Source organism: Cyprinodon tularosa, unplaced genomic scaffold (assembly GCF_016077235.1).
Source record: "Cyprinodon tularosa strain WSP-4 unplaced genomic scaffold, ASM1607723v1 ctg644, whole genome shotgun sequence".
Lineage (NCBI taxonomy): Eukaryota > Metazoa > Chordata > Actinopteri > Cyprinodontiformes > Cyprinodontidae > Cyprinodon > Cyprinodon tularosa.
Genome location: NW_024039390.1, coordinates 492,302 through 507,858, shown reverse-complemented (window position 1 = coordinate 507,858; position 15,557 = coordinate 492,302). Strand labels below are relative to the sequence as shown.

The window sequence follows — 15,557 nt, the reverse complement described above, 5'->3', positions numbered from 1 at the left end:
TCATTGTTGATGCAGTTTTACACGGCGTACATTCCAGCAGGGATGTCATTTTCCCACAATACAAAATGGGAATGAAGCATTCATTCGGCACATTCAGTCGTCCTCTTAGATCCATGTGTGAAAAGACTGACAGAGAGAAACATTTAAGGACTCCCACCGTAGAATCTATTTTTCCAAATTGACTTGAATAAACATTTATACAACACATTAGACAGATAATGAGTAACATCGAATTTGTCTGGGTTTGTACAAATCGATTTTGTCCAAATAATGACAGATAAATGTTTATCGCCACAATAAAAACTTAAACTTCAGAAACTGCAGTTGAAATATATTTTAACTTTTTTTTTTTTTTTTTTTTTTTTTACTACTTTTACCAAACTGGGGGATTTCTGGTCCTATGGAGTTGAAAAAAAACCCACTTCATCCTACTAGTGTAAATGCCTCAGTCATAGCCATGACGTACTCCTTTTTTTCCTCCAGAGTGCCATTTAAAACATGTACAAACAGGAATAGAATGGCAAGCTACAACTTGTCTAAATTCTACTTTTTCGATTCTGGAATCAGTTAAAATTTAGTTTTTTACTGCATTAGTGAAGAGATCAGCCCCCCCAACCGAATGTATGTGACGTATTGTGATGAACGGTTGTACTGAAACTGAAATTTCGATTACAGTCTAAATTGTAGTTGACAAAAAAGAAGTTTTGATTGATTGATTGAGATGTGTGAGAGGCAAAGCCAACCCACCCAGTTTACTTCTCAAATCATAACAATTTTTCACCTAAAGAAACATGGAAGGAAAGCGTTATCTCTCTTTTTCATATTTTGCCATCCAGTTTTCTTTCATTAATATAATGGAAATAAAAAAAAAATAAATAAAGTTTTTTTTTTTTTTCTGGAATTCATCTTTGTCGCATAGATTAATGTAACAAAATAGTGTCATTGTTATAACTGTTATTGACTAAATGCACTGTAAATAAATAAATAAATAAATATATATATATATATATATATATATATATATAGTTTATCGTCAGATAAATGGTTTATGGTTTTGCTTTTAAGATCCCTTTTCCTGCCTGAATGACTCATAGGTCAGTTTAGTGGCTTAACAAAGAACAACCTCATTCATAAGAAAATGTTCAGCTTTAGTGGCTTTAACTTATCATAATATACAGTAGAACCGTTTCCTTTCCTGTTCTTATGCTTTATGGAGTAACTCAAGTTTAGCAGCCTGACGTTAAGATTTAACACAACCACACCGTAGATCACTGTCCGTCTCTTTGCAACCAGTTTATATTCTCTGACAATCTCTGTCAAATATTTTTGTAGGTTTTTGTTTTATAAACCAGGCACATTTGTACATCTCCACTCCAGAACTTTCCTCAACATCTTAGAAGAATTCAATAATTTTCAAACAAACCTTTTTAAAGCCTTAGTACACACATGAGAGACAACCGACTAAGCAAACAGGTAATTGAAGGTAAATTTTTTTATTTTTTTTAATGGATCAGAATTAAAGAGACAGTATTTCTCTTTTTGGTTGATTAGATGATCTCTGCAGCCCTTGTTTGCTTCTGTCTGGCTCTGACCTGTTTTGTTGGTGACTTTAAACCTTGTAGAAAAGACGGACTCTACAAAATATGACCAGAAGCTTTTTTGTAAGGTTTTATTTCTTAAATTACGACATACAGTCTGAACTGGACCTGCTTGCAAACGTTGTCAGTGTGACGCCCTTCACAAGCGATCCACAGCAGAATTGAACTGAATTGAATAGACAGTGTTATGGGGGGGTGTTCTGCTTCCTGTTCTCTGGAAGTTCACCAACATCTCCACAGTCTTGATCTGATGAAGCTCCAGCTGGTTCTGATTTTCTGCAGAATCGAGGCAAGCAAGCAGAGCAGACTTGGTGCATTTTCCACTTTGTTCAGCGGAGATCAGCTGAAGATACTTGGTGTTTTTTTTTTAAGGCAGGTTTTTACATTAGCAGTTGGCTTAGAGGTATTATTTATTACAATCAGATGGTGGGAGATGGGCTGAAGATCTAACCGGTTGAACACAGAAGGTTTTAGAACTAAATTCTGCCTAAAGTTACCGTATACAACAAATTTGCAAATTTCACATTACAGTAAGTTAATATTATGTGTTGCTGGATAATTGGCATCCATTCAGAAAGATTATTTTGACACAAATGTCCATAAAAAGAGCCTGAATACATTGTTGGTCACTCCTTCCTGTTTTCTGTCCTCCCTTCAGGACTCGGCTGGAGTCTTATCAGTCCATTTCGTGATGCCATGGTTTCTCACTCTCTTCACTTCCCTGCCCTGCTGGGACTCTGTTCTGGCTGTCTGGGATCTCATCATATTGCAAGGCAAGTGCTGCACATACACAAACACACAAAAACAAAACGAAATAGAGACCAAATACTGAGAGCATCTTTGTTGGGTTTTCATATTTGAATAGAAAAAAATCCTATTTTACAGTTTTGATTGGGGATTTAGTTAAACTATGTGAGAATATAGTATAGTATATATTTATACTGTATATAATTCTTTAGTTGGAGTGTTTAGATTAGTTTTATTTGTGCTAAAAGCCTAAAGCCTGAACACCTAAAGATAATTTTTATCGCTCTTGTTTAAAAGGCTGATGCAGAACATTAAAGGGATCCATGGCATTCACAGGCGTAGTTAATACCGTATTTTCACGACTATGAGGCGCACTTAAACGTCTTTTTTTTCCCTCAAAATGTGCGGTGCGCCCTATGGTGCGGTGCGCCCTATGTGTGTTGTAACTGCCACTTTTGAGACCACCTCATTGAGGAGATGATGAAAGAGTGGCTGAACGTAAGGAGACCAGGTGTTTTTTTTCCACCCCTCACCATCGCTGTTAATATGTGACTCCATGCGTGCCCATCTCACAGCTGATGTGAAAAACATGGGGAAACAAATTAACGCTGTGCTCGCTGTTCAACCGCTCGACATCGGTGTGAACCGGACCCAGCAGGTGCAGCAGAAGCAGCAAGTTTACATGCAAAGTCAACGGTTGACGCGCGTATAGGTGCAGCAAAAGGTCCCGCAGCGCGTTTTGTGCAGCAGGCGCAGCGCGTCAGGAGCGTTTAAGCATCTGACGCACCGCCAACGCGCTGCTGCTGCTCGAGATGGAAAAATTGAAGTTTTGCTGCTGGACGCGCCGCATCAACCAATCAGAGAAGCTGATCTGGGAGCTGACAGCGAGACAGACACAGCGCTCTGATGACATATGATATTAACGCAAATGAAAAAGGCTGGATGGATGAGGAGATGATGAAAGCGTGGCTGAGGCAGGTGTATGTGAGGAGAACAGGTGTTTTTTTCCACGCATCACCATCGCAGTTAATGTGACTCCATGCGTGCCCATCTCACAGCTGATGAGAAAAACATGGTGAATCAAATGGATGCTGTGCTCGCCGTTAACCCGGGGGTCTGACAAAGGAACTTCCACCGCTCGACATCGGTGTGAAGCGGCCGTTCAAAGTAAGGCTGCGAGTGGCGTGGGAGCGATGGATGGCCGACAGAGACCACAGTTTCAGGATAAGTGGAAGACAGCGCCGGGCAAGTTACGCCACGTTTAGAGGATGGATTGTAGATGCTTGGACTAACGTGTCTGCTGGCTCTGTTGTTCAAGCTTTTGCAAAAGCCGGCATTATTTCTGAGGAGCCGCGCTGCACGGAAAGTGACTGACAGCGAAGAAGGGGAAATTGGCATGTCTGATTTAGCGCAGCTGTTTAATTCAGAAACAGAGGATGATGACTTTGATGGGTTTGATTAATACTTTGTAATAAATACATGAATAAAGCACAAACATACTCAGTTTTGCTCCCGCTGTATTTTTCTACCTGAAAACTTAATTCAACAGCAGCCTCTGGGCGGGTCTCCTCCTCTTCACCGCGGCGGCTGGCAGGTGTTTTTCATCTAAATAATCTATATCTTGCAGCTATATTTGCTGTGATCAGTGGGAATAAAGTAGTTTTAATATGTTTTTAAGTGAGAAAGTCCACCTGAAAACTTAATAATTGCAGTCAGTTCATCCAGATTATCTATTTCGGTCGGAGGCGCTCAGACCCCCACATACCAGCGGTGCGCCGACAGGAGAAATCCTTTCATCAGCAGCCTGTAGGCTGGGCAGCCTGGGGTTCACCGCGGCGGCTGGCAGGTGTTTTTCATCTAAATAATTTAAACTGCAGGCACCAGGATACCGGTAATAAAAGCGAACATATTCCGTCGGCAGGTTTCAGGATTTTAAGTTAATTTAGGAGTCATCACAGCTCTGTCATCTGCGATGTGTCTGTCTCACGGCCAGCTGCCAGGTTTGATTAATACTTTGTAATAAATACATGAATAAAGCACAGTCATACTCAGTTTTGCCCCCGCTGTATTTTTAAATACGCAGTAGAGGTATTTAAAGGTAGTAGAGGACATGTACCTGTATATAAAAAACGCGCCCTATAGTCCGGTGCGCCTTATGTGTGTGTTAAATACAGAAATGGGACACATAACTGAGAGTGCGCCTTTTAGTACGGTGCGCCTTATGGTCGTGAAAATACGGTATATATAAACATAAATCACCATGTTTTTTTTTTCTCCGCTTATTGTTGTCATTACACTGTCACAAGTACAGAGCAATAAAATTCACTCTCTGCATTTAACCCATCCCGTGGATTAAATGCACCCATCTAGGGGCGCCTGGTGAGCAGTCTGGGGTTAAGGGTCTTGCTCAGGGACCCAGAGTGGCAGTCTGTGGAAGTGGGGCTGGAACTCAGAACCTCTGGATTCCAAGCTCTATGCCCTATCCACTAGTCGGCAGGAGAAGGATTATGTCACCGAGATAAACTTGTTTTAGCACAAAACGTGAACAAACCTCAGAACAAAAGCAAATGAGGTTATTTGGTCGCTCCCCAAAAGGCACTCAGAGAGGAAGAAGCCACTACTGAAGGAGCAACTACCGAAGACTGCGTTTTTCATACATTTAAAAGCTTTAATATTTACAGACACTGAACTTGTTATAGCTCAGAAGAACACCTTCCATGCATCTTTGAGGCCCATTATCAAAATATTCAAGCCGGGGAGTGTATGTATACAGGGTTTCCGCGGCTCATTAACAATCTTTAAAAGTCATTAAATTCTTTTTTTTTTTTTTTATTAAGGCACTAAATGGCATTAAAATTCATTGAATGTGATTATCGTGGCATTTTAAATGCTTTATTAAAAAAAAATGTATAAAAACTATTTTGTCAGATATAACATGTTCTGCATCTGTCTGTCTCTCTATCTATTCTATCTCTCTATCTCTCTATCTATTTTATCTCTCTCTCTCTATCTCTCCATCTCTCTCTATCTCTATCTATCGCTCTATCTCTCTCAATCTCTCTATCTCTCTCTCTATCTATCTCTCTCTATCTATCTCTCTATCTCTATCTATCTCTCTCTATCTCTCTCTATCTATCTCTCTCTATCTCTCTCTATCTATCTCTCCATCTCTCTCTCTCTCTCCATTTCTCTCTATCTCTCCCTATCTATCTCTCCATTTCTCTCTTAATCTATCTCTCCATCTCACTCTATCTCCATCTCTCTCTATCTCTATCTCTATCTATCGCTCTATCTCTCTCAATCTCTCTATCTCTCTCTCTATCTATCTCTCTCTATCTATCTCTCTATCTCTATCTATCTCTCTCTATCTCTCTCTATCTATCTCTCTCTATCTCTCTCTATCTATCTCTCCATCTCTCTCTCTCTCTCCATTTCTCTCTATCTCTCCCTATCTATCTCTCCATTTCTCTCTTAATCTATCTCTCCATCTCACTCTATCTCCATCTCTCTCTATCTCTATCTCTATCTATCGCTCTATCTCTCTCAATCTCTCTATCTCTCTCTCTATCTATCTCTCTCTATCTATCTCTCTATCTCTATCTATCTCTCTCTATCTCTCTCTATCTATCTCTCTCTATCTCTCTCTATCTATCTCTCCATCTCTCTCTCTCTCTCCATTTCTCTCTATCTCTCCCTATCTATCTCTCCATTTCTCTCTTAATCTATCTCTCCATCTCACTCTATCTCCATCTCTCTCTATCTCTATCTCTCTCTATCTCTCTCTATCTATCTCTCCATTTCTCTCTATCTCTCTCTCTCCATCTCTCCATTTCTCTCTCTATCTATCTCTCCATCTCACTCTATCTCCATCTCTCTCTATCTCTCTCTATCTCTCTCTCTCCATCTCACTCTATCTCCATCTCTCTCTATCTCTCTCTATCTCTCTCTCTCCATCTCTCTCTCCATCTCTCTCTATCTATCTCTCCATATCTCTCTGTCTGTCTGTCTAAAATTGGAGTATAAATCCTGGTATAGTTTTTAACCTGCCCTGTTCTGTTATCTTTAGTGACCTAATTTTTTCTCTGGTTAGGTTTACCAGCTGTTGTCCGTACGGCTCTGAGCATCATCGAGCTTCTGGAGTCTCGACTAATGGAGCTGAAGGATGAAGGAGCAATATTACCACTGCTGTTAAGAGTACCTGTAGATGTGTAAGTAACATTTATCTTGTTATAGAATAAAACAAATGTGGAGACACGATCTGCATTTTGTTCTCCTTAGAAATGATGTGGCCTTAGAAACTCGTCCCAGAACACATTCATGAATAATCCAAAGCATCACGTCGTCTTTAGAAATCTGCAGCAAAGTTTCTAGGCTCAACTCTAAATAAATCCATAGGCATCTCATGAATATGAATCGCAGTGTCAGAACTTTTTAGATGCTGAACTCTCTGGAAAAACCAGGCTGCCCATGTTTTTGGAAAGATGTCTTTTTATTTTTTTTTACAAGCTTGGATAAAAAGTCCTTTTTTAATGAATTGGTTCCTCCAATGGAGCCAATGCTGCTTTCTGTCTTAGTCTTCCATTTCTTGTGATGCTGAATACAAGCATCACGTGCCAACAGACGTGGTTTACTGACATGGAGCTGTAGTTATGGCAACATGGTAGTATCACTGGTTTTGGTTTATTGGCATGTGTTTGTGCATGAGGAATGTATACATGGCGTTCTTAAACATGTCCCCTTAAGAAGCTTGTTTAACCTATGTACGTTTGTTTTTCTGCAAAGATCCAAGCGTTAGTAACTCATGCAGAGAGGTAAAGTAAGGCCTTTTCATAAAATCGTTAGGATATCCCTTTGCAGCAGTTTGACCTAAAATGTCACATTAAGCCACCGTAATTATGCAAATATTTTCTTTATCCAAAGGTCAGATTTTAATCCATGTATGAACCTCTTCTGCTGTTTGCTCATGCATGAATTAAGGCAACCATTGACAAACCCGTTTTGTTCTAGCTCTGGTTTTCAGTGGGCTGACTGCCACCGATTCACAGTGAGAAGTCATTGTTGCCTGCTTGGCATTGTTGCAAAAGGTTGGTCAGAAGTCAGCACTAAGTGGTATGGCTGCCCCCATAGGCAGGATCTCCTTACACTGGGAAGATCCTGGGAGTAGAACCGAATGGTGAAGGAAAAACGGGTTAAGTGCTATCGAGTCAAAAGCAGCAAGGAGATAAGACACAGGAGAAAGACTATCTTCAGCGTGAGCGCTATTTTTCCTCATCTCCTGCTCGGTCGCATTTTCTCTCTAACATTAAGATATGCCTTTTTGTTGTGCAAAAGTGCTGTGCACTAAAATAATATCAATAATTCACGAGAAGCTGCAAAAACATGCGGCCTGAAATGCAGTTTGAGGCATCAGCAAGTTTAAAGCATTGTAGATGGAGAAAACGTTTCTAAGAGTCACATTGATTTCAGGTTTGTATCAAACATATTTAAAGTTCGAAAAAAAATGAGCAAATTGGAATCACAAAGTAATACAAAATGATCTACAAACCCGTCAATTTCTATGTTTATCTATTATTCATTACCTATAACATATACATACTTGTGTTTTAATATTCTCCCCTTTATAAAGTTCGAAATATTTATTTATTTTTTTTTTTTTTACCCTAAAGAAAACCAGATTCTTTTAGGACCTGATATTTTTTACCCAATTCAGTTCTATAAATACAAATGTTACCAGATTCTAGAAACAGATGAGGATGTGATAATCTCATGTTAATAAATTTCTAAATAGATTAAATTTACCACAGATGAGTGAAGAGCAACACAATGACACAGTCACACAGTCAACACAGTGTCAGACATATCGAGACGAAATAAACCAAGCAATTTCACTCAAATGTAATAAAAGACCGGGGGCAGATGGATAGATCGCTGAACACTGCAAAAACAATCTAGAAATAAGTAAAAATGTCTTAAATTAAGTGTATTTACCCTTGATTTGAGTGAGTAAATAAGATTATCTGCCAATGGAATGAGCATTTTTACTCTTAAAATAAGATAATTAGATAATATGCACTGGAAATTTCTTTCTTATTTTAAATGTAAATTGTCTTGTTCCATTGGCAAAGTTTCTGACTTACCTCCTAAATTCAAGAACAAATGCACTTAGGCCCCGTCCACACGAAGCCAAACCCTGGCCTAAATTCACAAATTTTTCACCAAACCAGCCTCTCATCCATACGAAGCCGGCGTTTCGGGGGTCTGTAAACGATCTTTTTTTTATTCAGCCTTCAGAGTGGGAAGATTTTGAAACGGCGTTTTCGCGTTTCCATCTTTAAGCTCTAACCGCATTTTTTTTTCTTACACGCATGCGTCATAGCGTCGCCTCTAAACACGCATGCGCGACACAGTATCACAACAACAATGGCGCTGTACTGTGTTGAATGGTTGCTGCTCATGCTACTCACCCTGCTGTCGGGCTTACAACAGAATCTTCTTCTTCTGGAATATCTCCAGGAAGAACAGAGCAATATCGACCACATAGTTCAGCACCTGAATTTGACTAAACCACGAAAATGGACCCGCAGGGCAACCATGTATAAATATTACTGCGCATGCCCAACATTTCGTCGCTTATTTTTGCTTTGGCACCACAGCGCCACTTACAGGCCTGGCATACATTTTGCAGCGTTTTCATGCATTCGTGTGGACGATCACATTTATTTTACGTCTCTGTCTTTACGACAAACGTTTTGAAAATATTAGCGTTTCGTGTTCGTTTTGACTTCGTGTGGACGGGGCCAAAGTTTAAGGAAATTTTACTTATCTAGATTTAGATTTTTTCCAGTGAATCGTTGATTCCACTATGGCCTGCGCAGTGGGTAGCACTGCTGCCTTCTAGCAAGAAGGTTCCGGGTTTGATTCCCGGCCCGGGGTCTTCCTGCATGGAGTTTGCATGTTCTCCCTGTGCATGTGTGGGTTCTCTCTGGGTACTCTGGCTCCCTCCCACAGTCCAAAAACATGACTGTTAGGTTAATTGGCCTCTCTAAATTCTCCTTAGATTAGAGTGTGTGCGTGAAAGATGTTTGTCGCTGTATTGCCCTGCGATGGACTGGCGACCTGTACAGGGTGAACCCCGCCTCTCACCCGTAGACAGCTGGAGATAGGCACCAGCACCCCTCCGACCTTGCTTGGGTTAAGCGTGCTGGAAAATGGATGGATGAAATGAATGATTCCACTATTACACATGACCTTTATTCAGGTATTGAAAGGAGGGGCTATTCTTGATTCCTGGAGAGAGGCAATCATATCAGTAATTGCTAAGGAGGGCAAAGATTGCACTAACTGTTCCAATTATTAGCCTTTAAGTTTGCTTAATATAAATTATAGATTATTTACAGTAATTCCGGCACTACACATTGAAAAATTTTTACTGGACATTATTAGGCAAGATCAAACTGAATTGATAAAACAAAGACAAACCCATGAAAATATTCATAGAACATAACACATAATACAACATCTTAGTGAGAAGACACTAGAAGTATTAATAATGGAAATGGATTCAGAAAAGGTATTTTATTCCGTGAGATTCATTGTTTAGAACAATAAAGAGGTTTAACTTTCATGAAAGGCGCATTGAGCCCATCTGAACTTTATACACAAGTCCTATAGCAAGGACTAAAATCAATGGTTGCTTATCTAACATGAACAAATTAGAGAGAGGATGCCGCCAGGGATGTTCAGTAAGCTCCTTGTTGTTTGATATTTTTGTGGAGCCACTAAGCCAGTGGATAAAACAAAGCAACAGCATCAAGGGTATAGTAGTGGCAGGTCCAGAACAGAAAATAGAATTATTTGCTGATTATGTCCTGATTTATCTGGAATATCCTGAGTCATAATTGGCTGTACTGATGGATGCTTTTAAGTATTTTGGCATGCTGTCAGGGTACAAAATTAATGTTCAAAAAACCAAAGTCCTATCTTTCAACTAGGAACCAAATCATACCACAAGACAGAGGTATAATGTTAATTGGAATATGATCTCTATGAAGTATTTATATATTAATTTACTGAAAGACCTTGAAAAATTGGAGTCCTTAAATTATGGCAAAACAATATCAAAGCTTAAATGGATTTGGGAAGATGGAATTTAATACCGTACCTGACTTTGGTATCAAGAATGGAAGTGATTAAGATGAATTTTTTTTTTCGGCTGCTTTTTTTTCCAGATTTTCCAATTGAAGTGTCAGGAAAAGAATTTAAAGAGTGGGACAAAATTATATCTGAATATATATGGCAAGGGCCTAAGCCAACAATAAAATATAGAACAATACAACTACCTAAGGGGAGCGGGGGTCTAGTGCTACCTTACAACTCTGCAAAATGGAAGGACATTGAGAAAAGACTAATAGATGGCCTCCCTATGCAAGTTATTCTATGTGAACCTAAACTAATAATAAATCCATGGTTGGGGGTATCGGTTAAAATTTGGACAGAAATTTTGAGAAACTCAACGGGTCAATGTAGGTTTTCAAGGTAGATCGTATACAGTATAGATTTTAATAAGGGCCCAAAAGTACATCAGGAGGAAAATCATAATATTTCTTTTTAATAATGGTGTGTGTGTGTATGTATATATATAAAAATCTGGACTCAACATGGCCTACGGTCATAGGAATTATGATGGGAGCATATAGGTCTCAAAATGGAAATCTATCTCTAAAATGTACAGGATTTAGAAGACTTAAAAGCAGACAACATAGTATATGTAAAAAAAAAAAAAAAAAAAAAAGATCGAAGAGGGAGACAAACAGCGGTGACAGGGGAGGATTGGGAGGAAATGTATAAATATCAGTGGAAAATCACAAATTCAACATTCCACAAAATCAAATACAAACAGCATAATAATAAAACAACAAACTGGTCCCATCTAGGCGTAATCGAAGAAAATGACAGACGAAGTGTGCTCCTGATGTCCAGTCTGCTCCGTAGCTTTGTTTTGGTCGCTGTAACCGCAGAAAATCCCTCTTCACAAAGGTAGGATGTTATAGATAGGATGCATCTTGAACTGAATTAACCTGTGTCAAGAGGCACAGATGCACTGACTGATGGAATTGGGAGAGAATACCGCAATTTTTTATATTTTTCAAAATAAAACATCACTCAGACTCTGATCGTTGATAAATTTTATATATATATATATATATATATATATATATATATACTTTTTTCTGTGCAGCCCGGTACCAAATGACCCACGGACTGGTACCGGCCCGCCGGTTTAAAGGACATGAGTTATGTAATCTTGACATTAGGGCATTTACAGTAGTCTGCTCTGCATTCAGTAGGGCTAGACTTGTTTGTTCCTACCTGTTTTACTTGGAAAAAATAACCTTTTTATTTTCCTGATAATCTTCATCTGTAGTATTTATCATATTTTTGTCATATTTACTAATTTTCTCTTCATTTCCCTTTCCCTGCATTTCCATTTGTAGGGCCCAGTACACCGTGTTGGTTTCAGCTCTGTGGCAAACTGAGGTCCAGGACTGGGAGCTGAAATGCATGAACAGCCTGGTGCTGGATGACGGCCGCCATGAATCTGAAGGTAAAAGTAAAGTGGAAAGGAAAAAACGAGCCACAGTTTTTTTTCTCATAACAAAACAAACAAAAACAAAAAAGACCATTTGGGGACCATCTATTTATATCTTATTCAGGATATTTCACTTCAGCTTCAGTTGTTTTTTATTATATGGTTAGACTGAGCATCTTCCTGAGAATGCTGTCTTTAATCTACGTTTTTTTTTTTTTTTTTTTTCCCTCAAACATATTCAGATTTATTAAATAAATAAATAAAAATCCCCTCTATTTTTCAAATGTCTATTACTTGCTATAAAAGTAATATAATATTTTAAAGGAATCTTCTTAAGAATAAGTGTAGTCACATTCCTGTTAGGAAAAGAAAAGGCAGCTCATGTATTTGCACGTGTGTGTGCGTGTACATGAGACTGTAACTGGAAAGATCAAAGGAGTTGAGGTCTTTTGAAGCTTCTTCAGATATCACCCCCACAAGAGCTGGAAACCCCTCACCATCTGAGTCTGATCCTCTCTAAAGACACGCAGGAATGCAAGTGTCTCATGAATGTTCGTGTGAGAGCAGGCTGTGTGCGTCGCTGCATCCTGACAGGCTGAGAAAGGCCTAATGTATGAGTCACATGTTGGTGACTACAGGGTATTATGCTCTGTTTGTGATGCCTTCCTTTATTTGCTTAGCCTGAAAACCGAGAGCTCACAGAGGATGTAGGGTCTACTGTGTTTAAAGACAGAATTCCTTAAATCCACAATTTTTTCTTATGCATTCTAAAAGCTCCAAACAACTTTTGTGGTCACTGATTGCAATTTGTTAAGTTTGGGGTTGAGGGGGATTAGGTTTGAAAATAATACATTTGAAACATGAGCAGAAGAATTTCCCACTGTGTGTGACTTCACATGAGTTGGAGGTGAACAATAGTTCAATAACATTATTGGAAATATAACTTTATTTAATGTCAGTGATATTACCAGAAAGGTCATATCACTGACATTAAATAAAGTTATATCAGTGATATGACCTTTTTAGGTGGTTTTTAAGCTTCTTTTTTTAGCAGATATTTCTAAAATGGGGCTGCTCAGTAGGGCAGTGGATAGCACTGCTGTCTTGCGGCAAGAAGGTTCTGGGTTCGTTTCCTGTTTGCATGTTCTCTCTGAGCATGCATGGATTCTCTCCGGGTACTCCGGCTTCCTCCCGCAGTCCAAAAACATGACTGTTAGTTTAATTGGCTTCTCTAAATTCTCCTCAGGTGTGAGTGTGTGTGAGTGAGTGAATGGTTGTTTGTCCTGTTTGTCTCTGTGCTGCACTGCGATGGACTGGCGACCTGTCCAGGGTGGACCCCGCCTCTCACCCATAAACTGCTGGAGAAAGGCACCAGCACCCCTCGCGACCCCACTTGGGATAAGTGAGACCGAAAATGGACTGATGGATAGATGATTCTAAAAAATTATGACAATTTTTTATCATGTTTCCAAAACCTTTCCAAACTAAGGACCTGAGGTCATGGCATTGCATCATTGTTTAATTATGTCATGTAGGGCTGCAACTAACGATTATTTTAAAAATCGAAGAATCGGACGATTATTTTTTCGATTAATCGATGAATCGGATAAAAAAAATATCTTTTATATTAACCTCTTTTTTTATTCCAAAATAAACATTTTAGACAGAACAAACAAGCACATAAGTACAGGTTGCTCATTAACTGTACTGGTGCAATATGAAAAGTAAATGTTTGTGTTAAAACTACGCAAACTTACATGAGAAATGTAGCTGTACATCCACAAAATATAGGCTACTTTGTTTTATAAAGTGCAAAAAAAGACATTTTTGTTTTTAAAGCCCCTAAGGGGTTCAAACAATAGCCCCCCCATTTCAACAAATGAGTTTTTTTTAGACTAGAAGAGTTCTGCCTTTTAAGACAGGAAAGTATAGCAGTCAAAGTTGCTACTTGAGAAAATACTGAACCATAGAGATAAAAATAGCCTGTGATTCAAATTATAAATTGTGTTTGGAATAAAAATGAGAGAACTAGGGGTGCTAAAAAACACATCCTCCAAAGACAGATATTTACATGGAAATTTGGCAGATAATTAATTGACATATTACTGATCTTGCTGGATTTTATTCTGCTTTACTTCCATAAATTGCAGGATCTTCTTTACTTTATCTTTGCCAGAAGATTTAAACTTTAAAAGCCTTGCCAAGTTAATTTATTTATAAAGAAAATATAAACGCTGCTTAAGCTAATTCAAATGAAATTAAAAGTAAAATAAGTAGCCAACCTTATCACTGTCTGTAACCTACTAACAAGGTAAGGAAAGCATCAGATGAGCTACCTGAGAAACTAACGTTACGTTTCCCCACTTTAAAACCAAACAAACATGGTCGCTCACCCTGCTGATCAGCTCTCTTCACTGCCATCGAAGGCTCGAACGTGTTTTCTTTTCATGTGCTGCGTCATAACAGTGGTGCTTCCGTGCCATGTTCATTTGTTTTTACAAAAGTTGCATGTTACGACTTTTTTCGCTTTACAAAGTGCAGGCTATTTTAATTATTGTGAGCTTCATTTGCAGTCTGGACACTGAGGGTAAACATCCTGCTGCTCTGACTGCAGCGCTGAGAGGGACTCCTGCGGGAGAACAGGGTTGGGATGGGGCAGGCGCCCCACGGCAGCAACTGCCGCTGGAGGACAAGAGTGGGAACGATACATGCTTTCACGTAAGAGTCTCCAAAAGCCGCCAGTGACACCGTAAAAAGTCGCCAGATTTGTCGCTAGTCGCTTTTTTGAAAAAAAAGTCGCTGGAGGGGTCTGAAAAGCCGCTAAATATAGCGACCAAGTCGCTGAGTTGGCAACACTGAACCTGCGGAGCTGGCTCTCTCTGCCGTATTTTTTTATTTTCTTCCCTCGTTTCAGTCAAGTGGATGGGATGACGATGGCGGCGGATGACGCATTAATCGCGCGACACAACTAATCGATGATTAAATTCGTTGCCAACGCTTTTAAAAGTCGATTTTTATCGATTTATCGATTCGTTGTTGCAGCCCTAATGTCATGCTACACTGAGAGCAGAGGTTTTTTTCACAGTCTTACCTTCACCAAACCTAAAATTAACAGAGCTTCTGTCACCTTACAGCCACAACTGCTTTAGTCATAGATCTGTGAAGCCAATGTAGCAAAACCTCTAAATTGTTAATATCCTAGATCACCATATAGAACCATGTCCTGTACATATTGTCAAAGGAACATACACACTTCTATTAAATGAAATAGGAGGAATTGTTGAGTAGCATTTTCTATGTGAACTCCTAAAGTTAAAATGTAGAAATAAAAAGGTGAAGAAGGTGAACTCTCTAAATGTTCTGTATTAAGTGGACCAATGTCAAAAATCAGACGGGTGGTGTCATGTTTTAATTTGTGTGAAAGATCTGAAGGAAAGAGATGTTCTTTGGGAAAGTACAATCTTAGGGACAATATTCCATAGAATACATTTGCGTAGAAACTACTTGGCAGAACATTAAAGTTTATGATCATTAAGACTTTCAGAAAACACCTTAGCCCTTTTAGAATTTGGTCAAATTGTGATTAATTTTAAAGGTGCATAATCACGTCATATGCCTCTACG

General features: G+C 39.0%; 1 protein-coding gene across 1 annotated transcript in view; it reads left to right on the top strand.

Moving 5' to 3' along the window:
* The window catches only part of si:ch211-266k8.4 (TBC1 domain family member 10B), a 91,638-nt gene that overhangs the window by 18,348 nt on the left and 57,733 nt on the right, over window positions 1–15,557 (top strand). Inside the window, exons 8-10 of the mRNA XM_038308703.1 lie at window positions 2,257–2,371; window positions 6,436–6,553; window positions 11,840–11,949. Of these exons, the coding sequence (XP_038164631.1) occupies window positions 2,257–2,371; window positions 6,436–6,553; window positions 11,840–11,949 (343 nt within the window). The remainder of the gene's footprint in view (window positions 1–2,256; window positions 2,372–6,435; window positions 6,554–11,839; window positions 11,950–15,557) is intronic.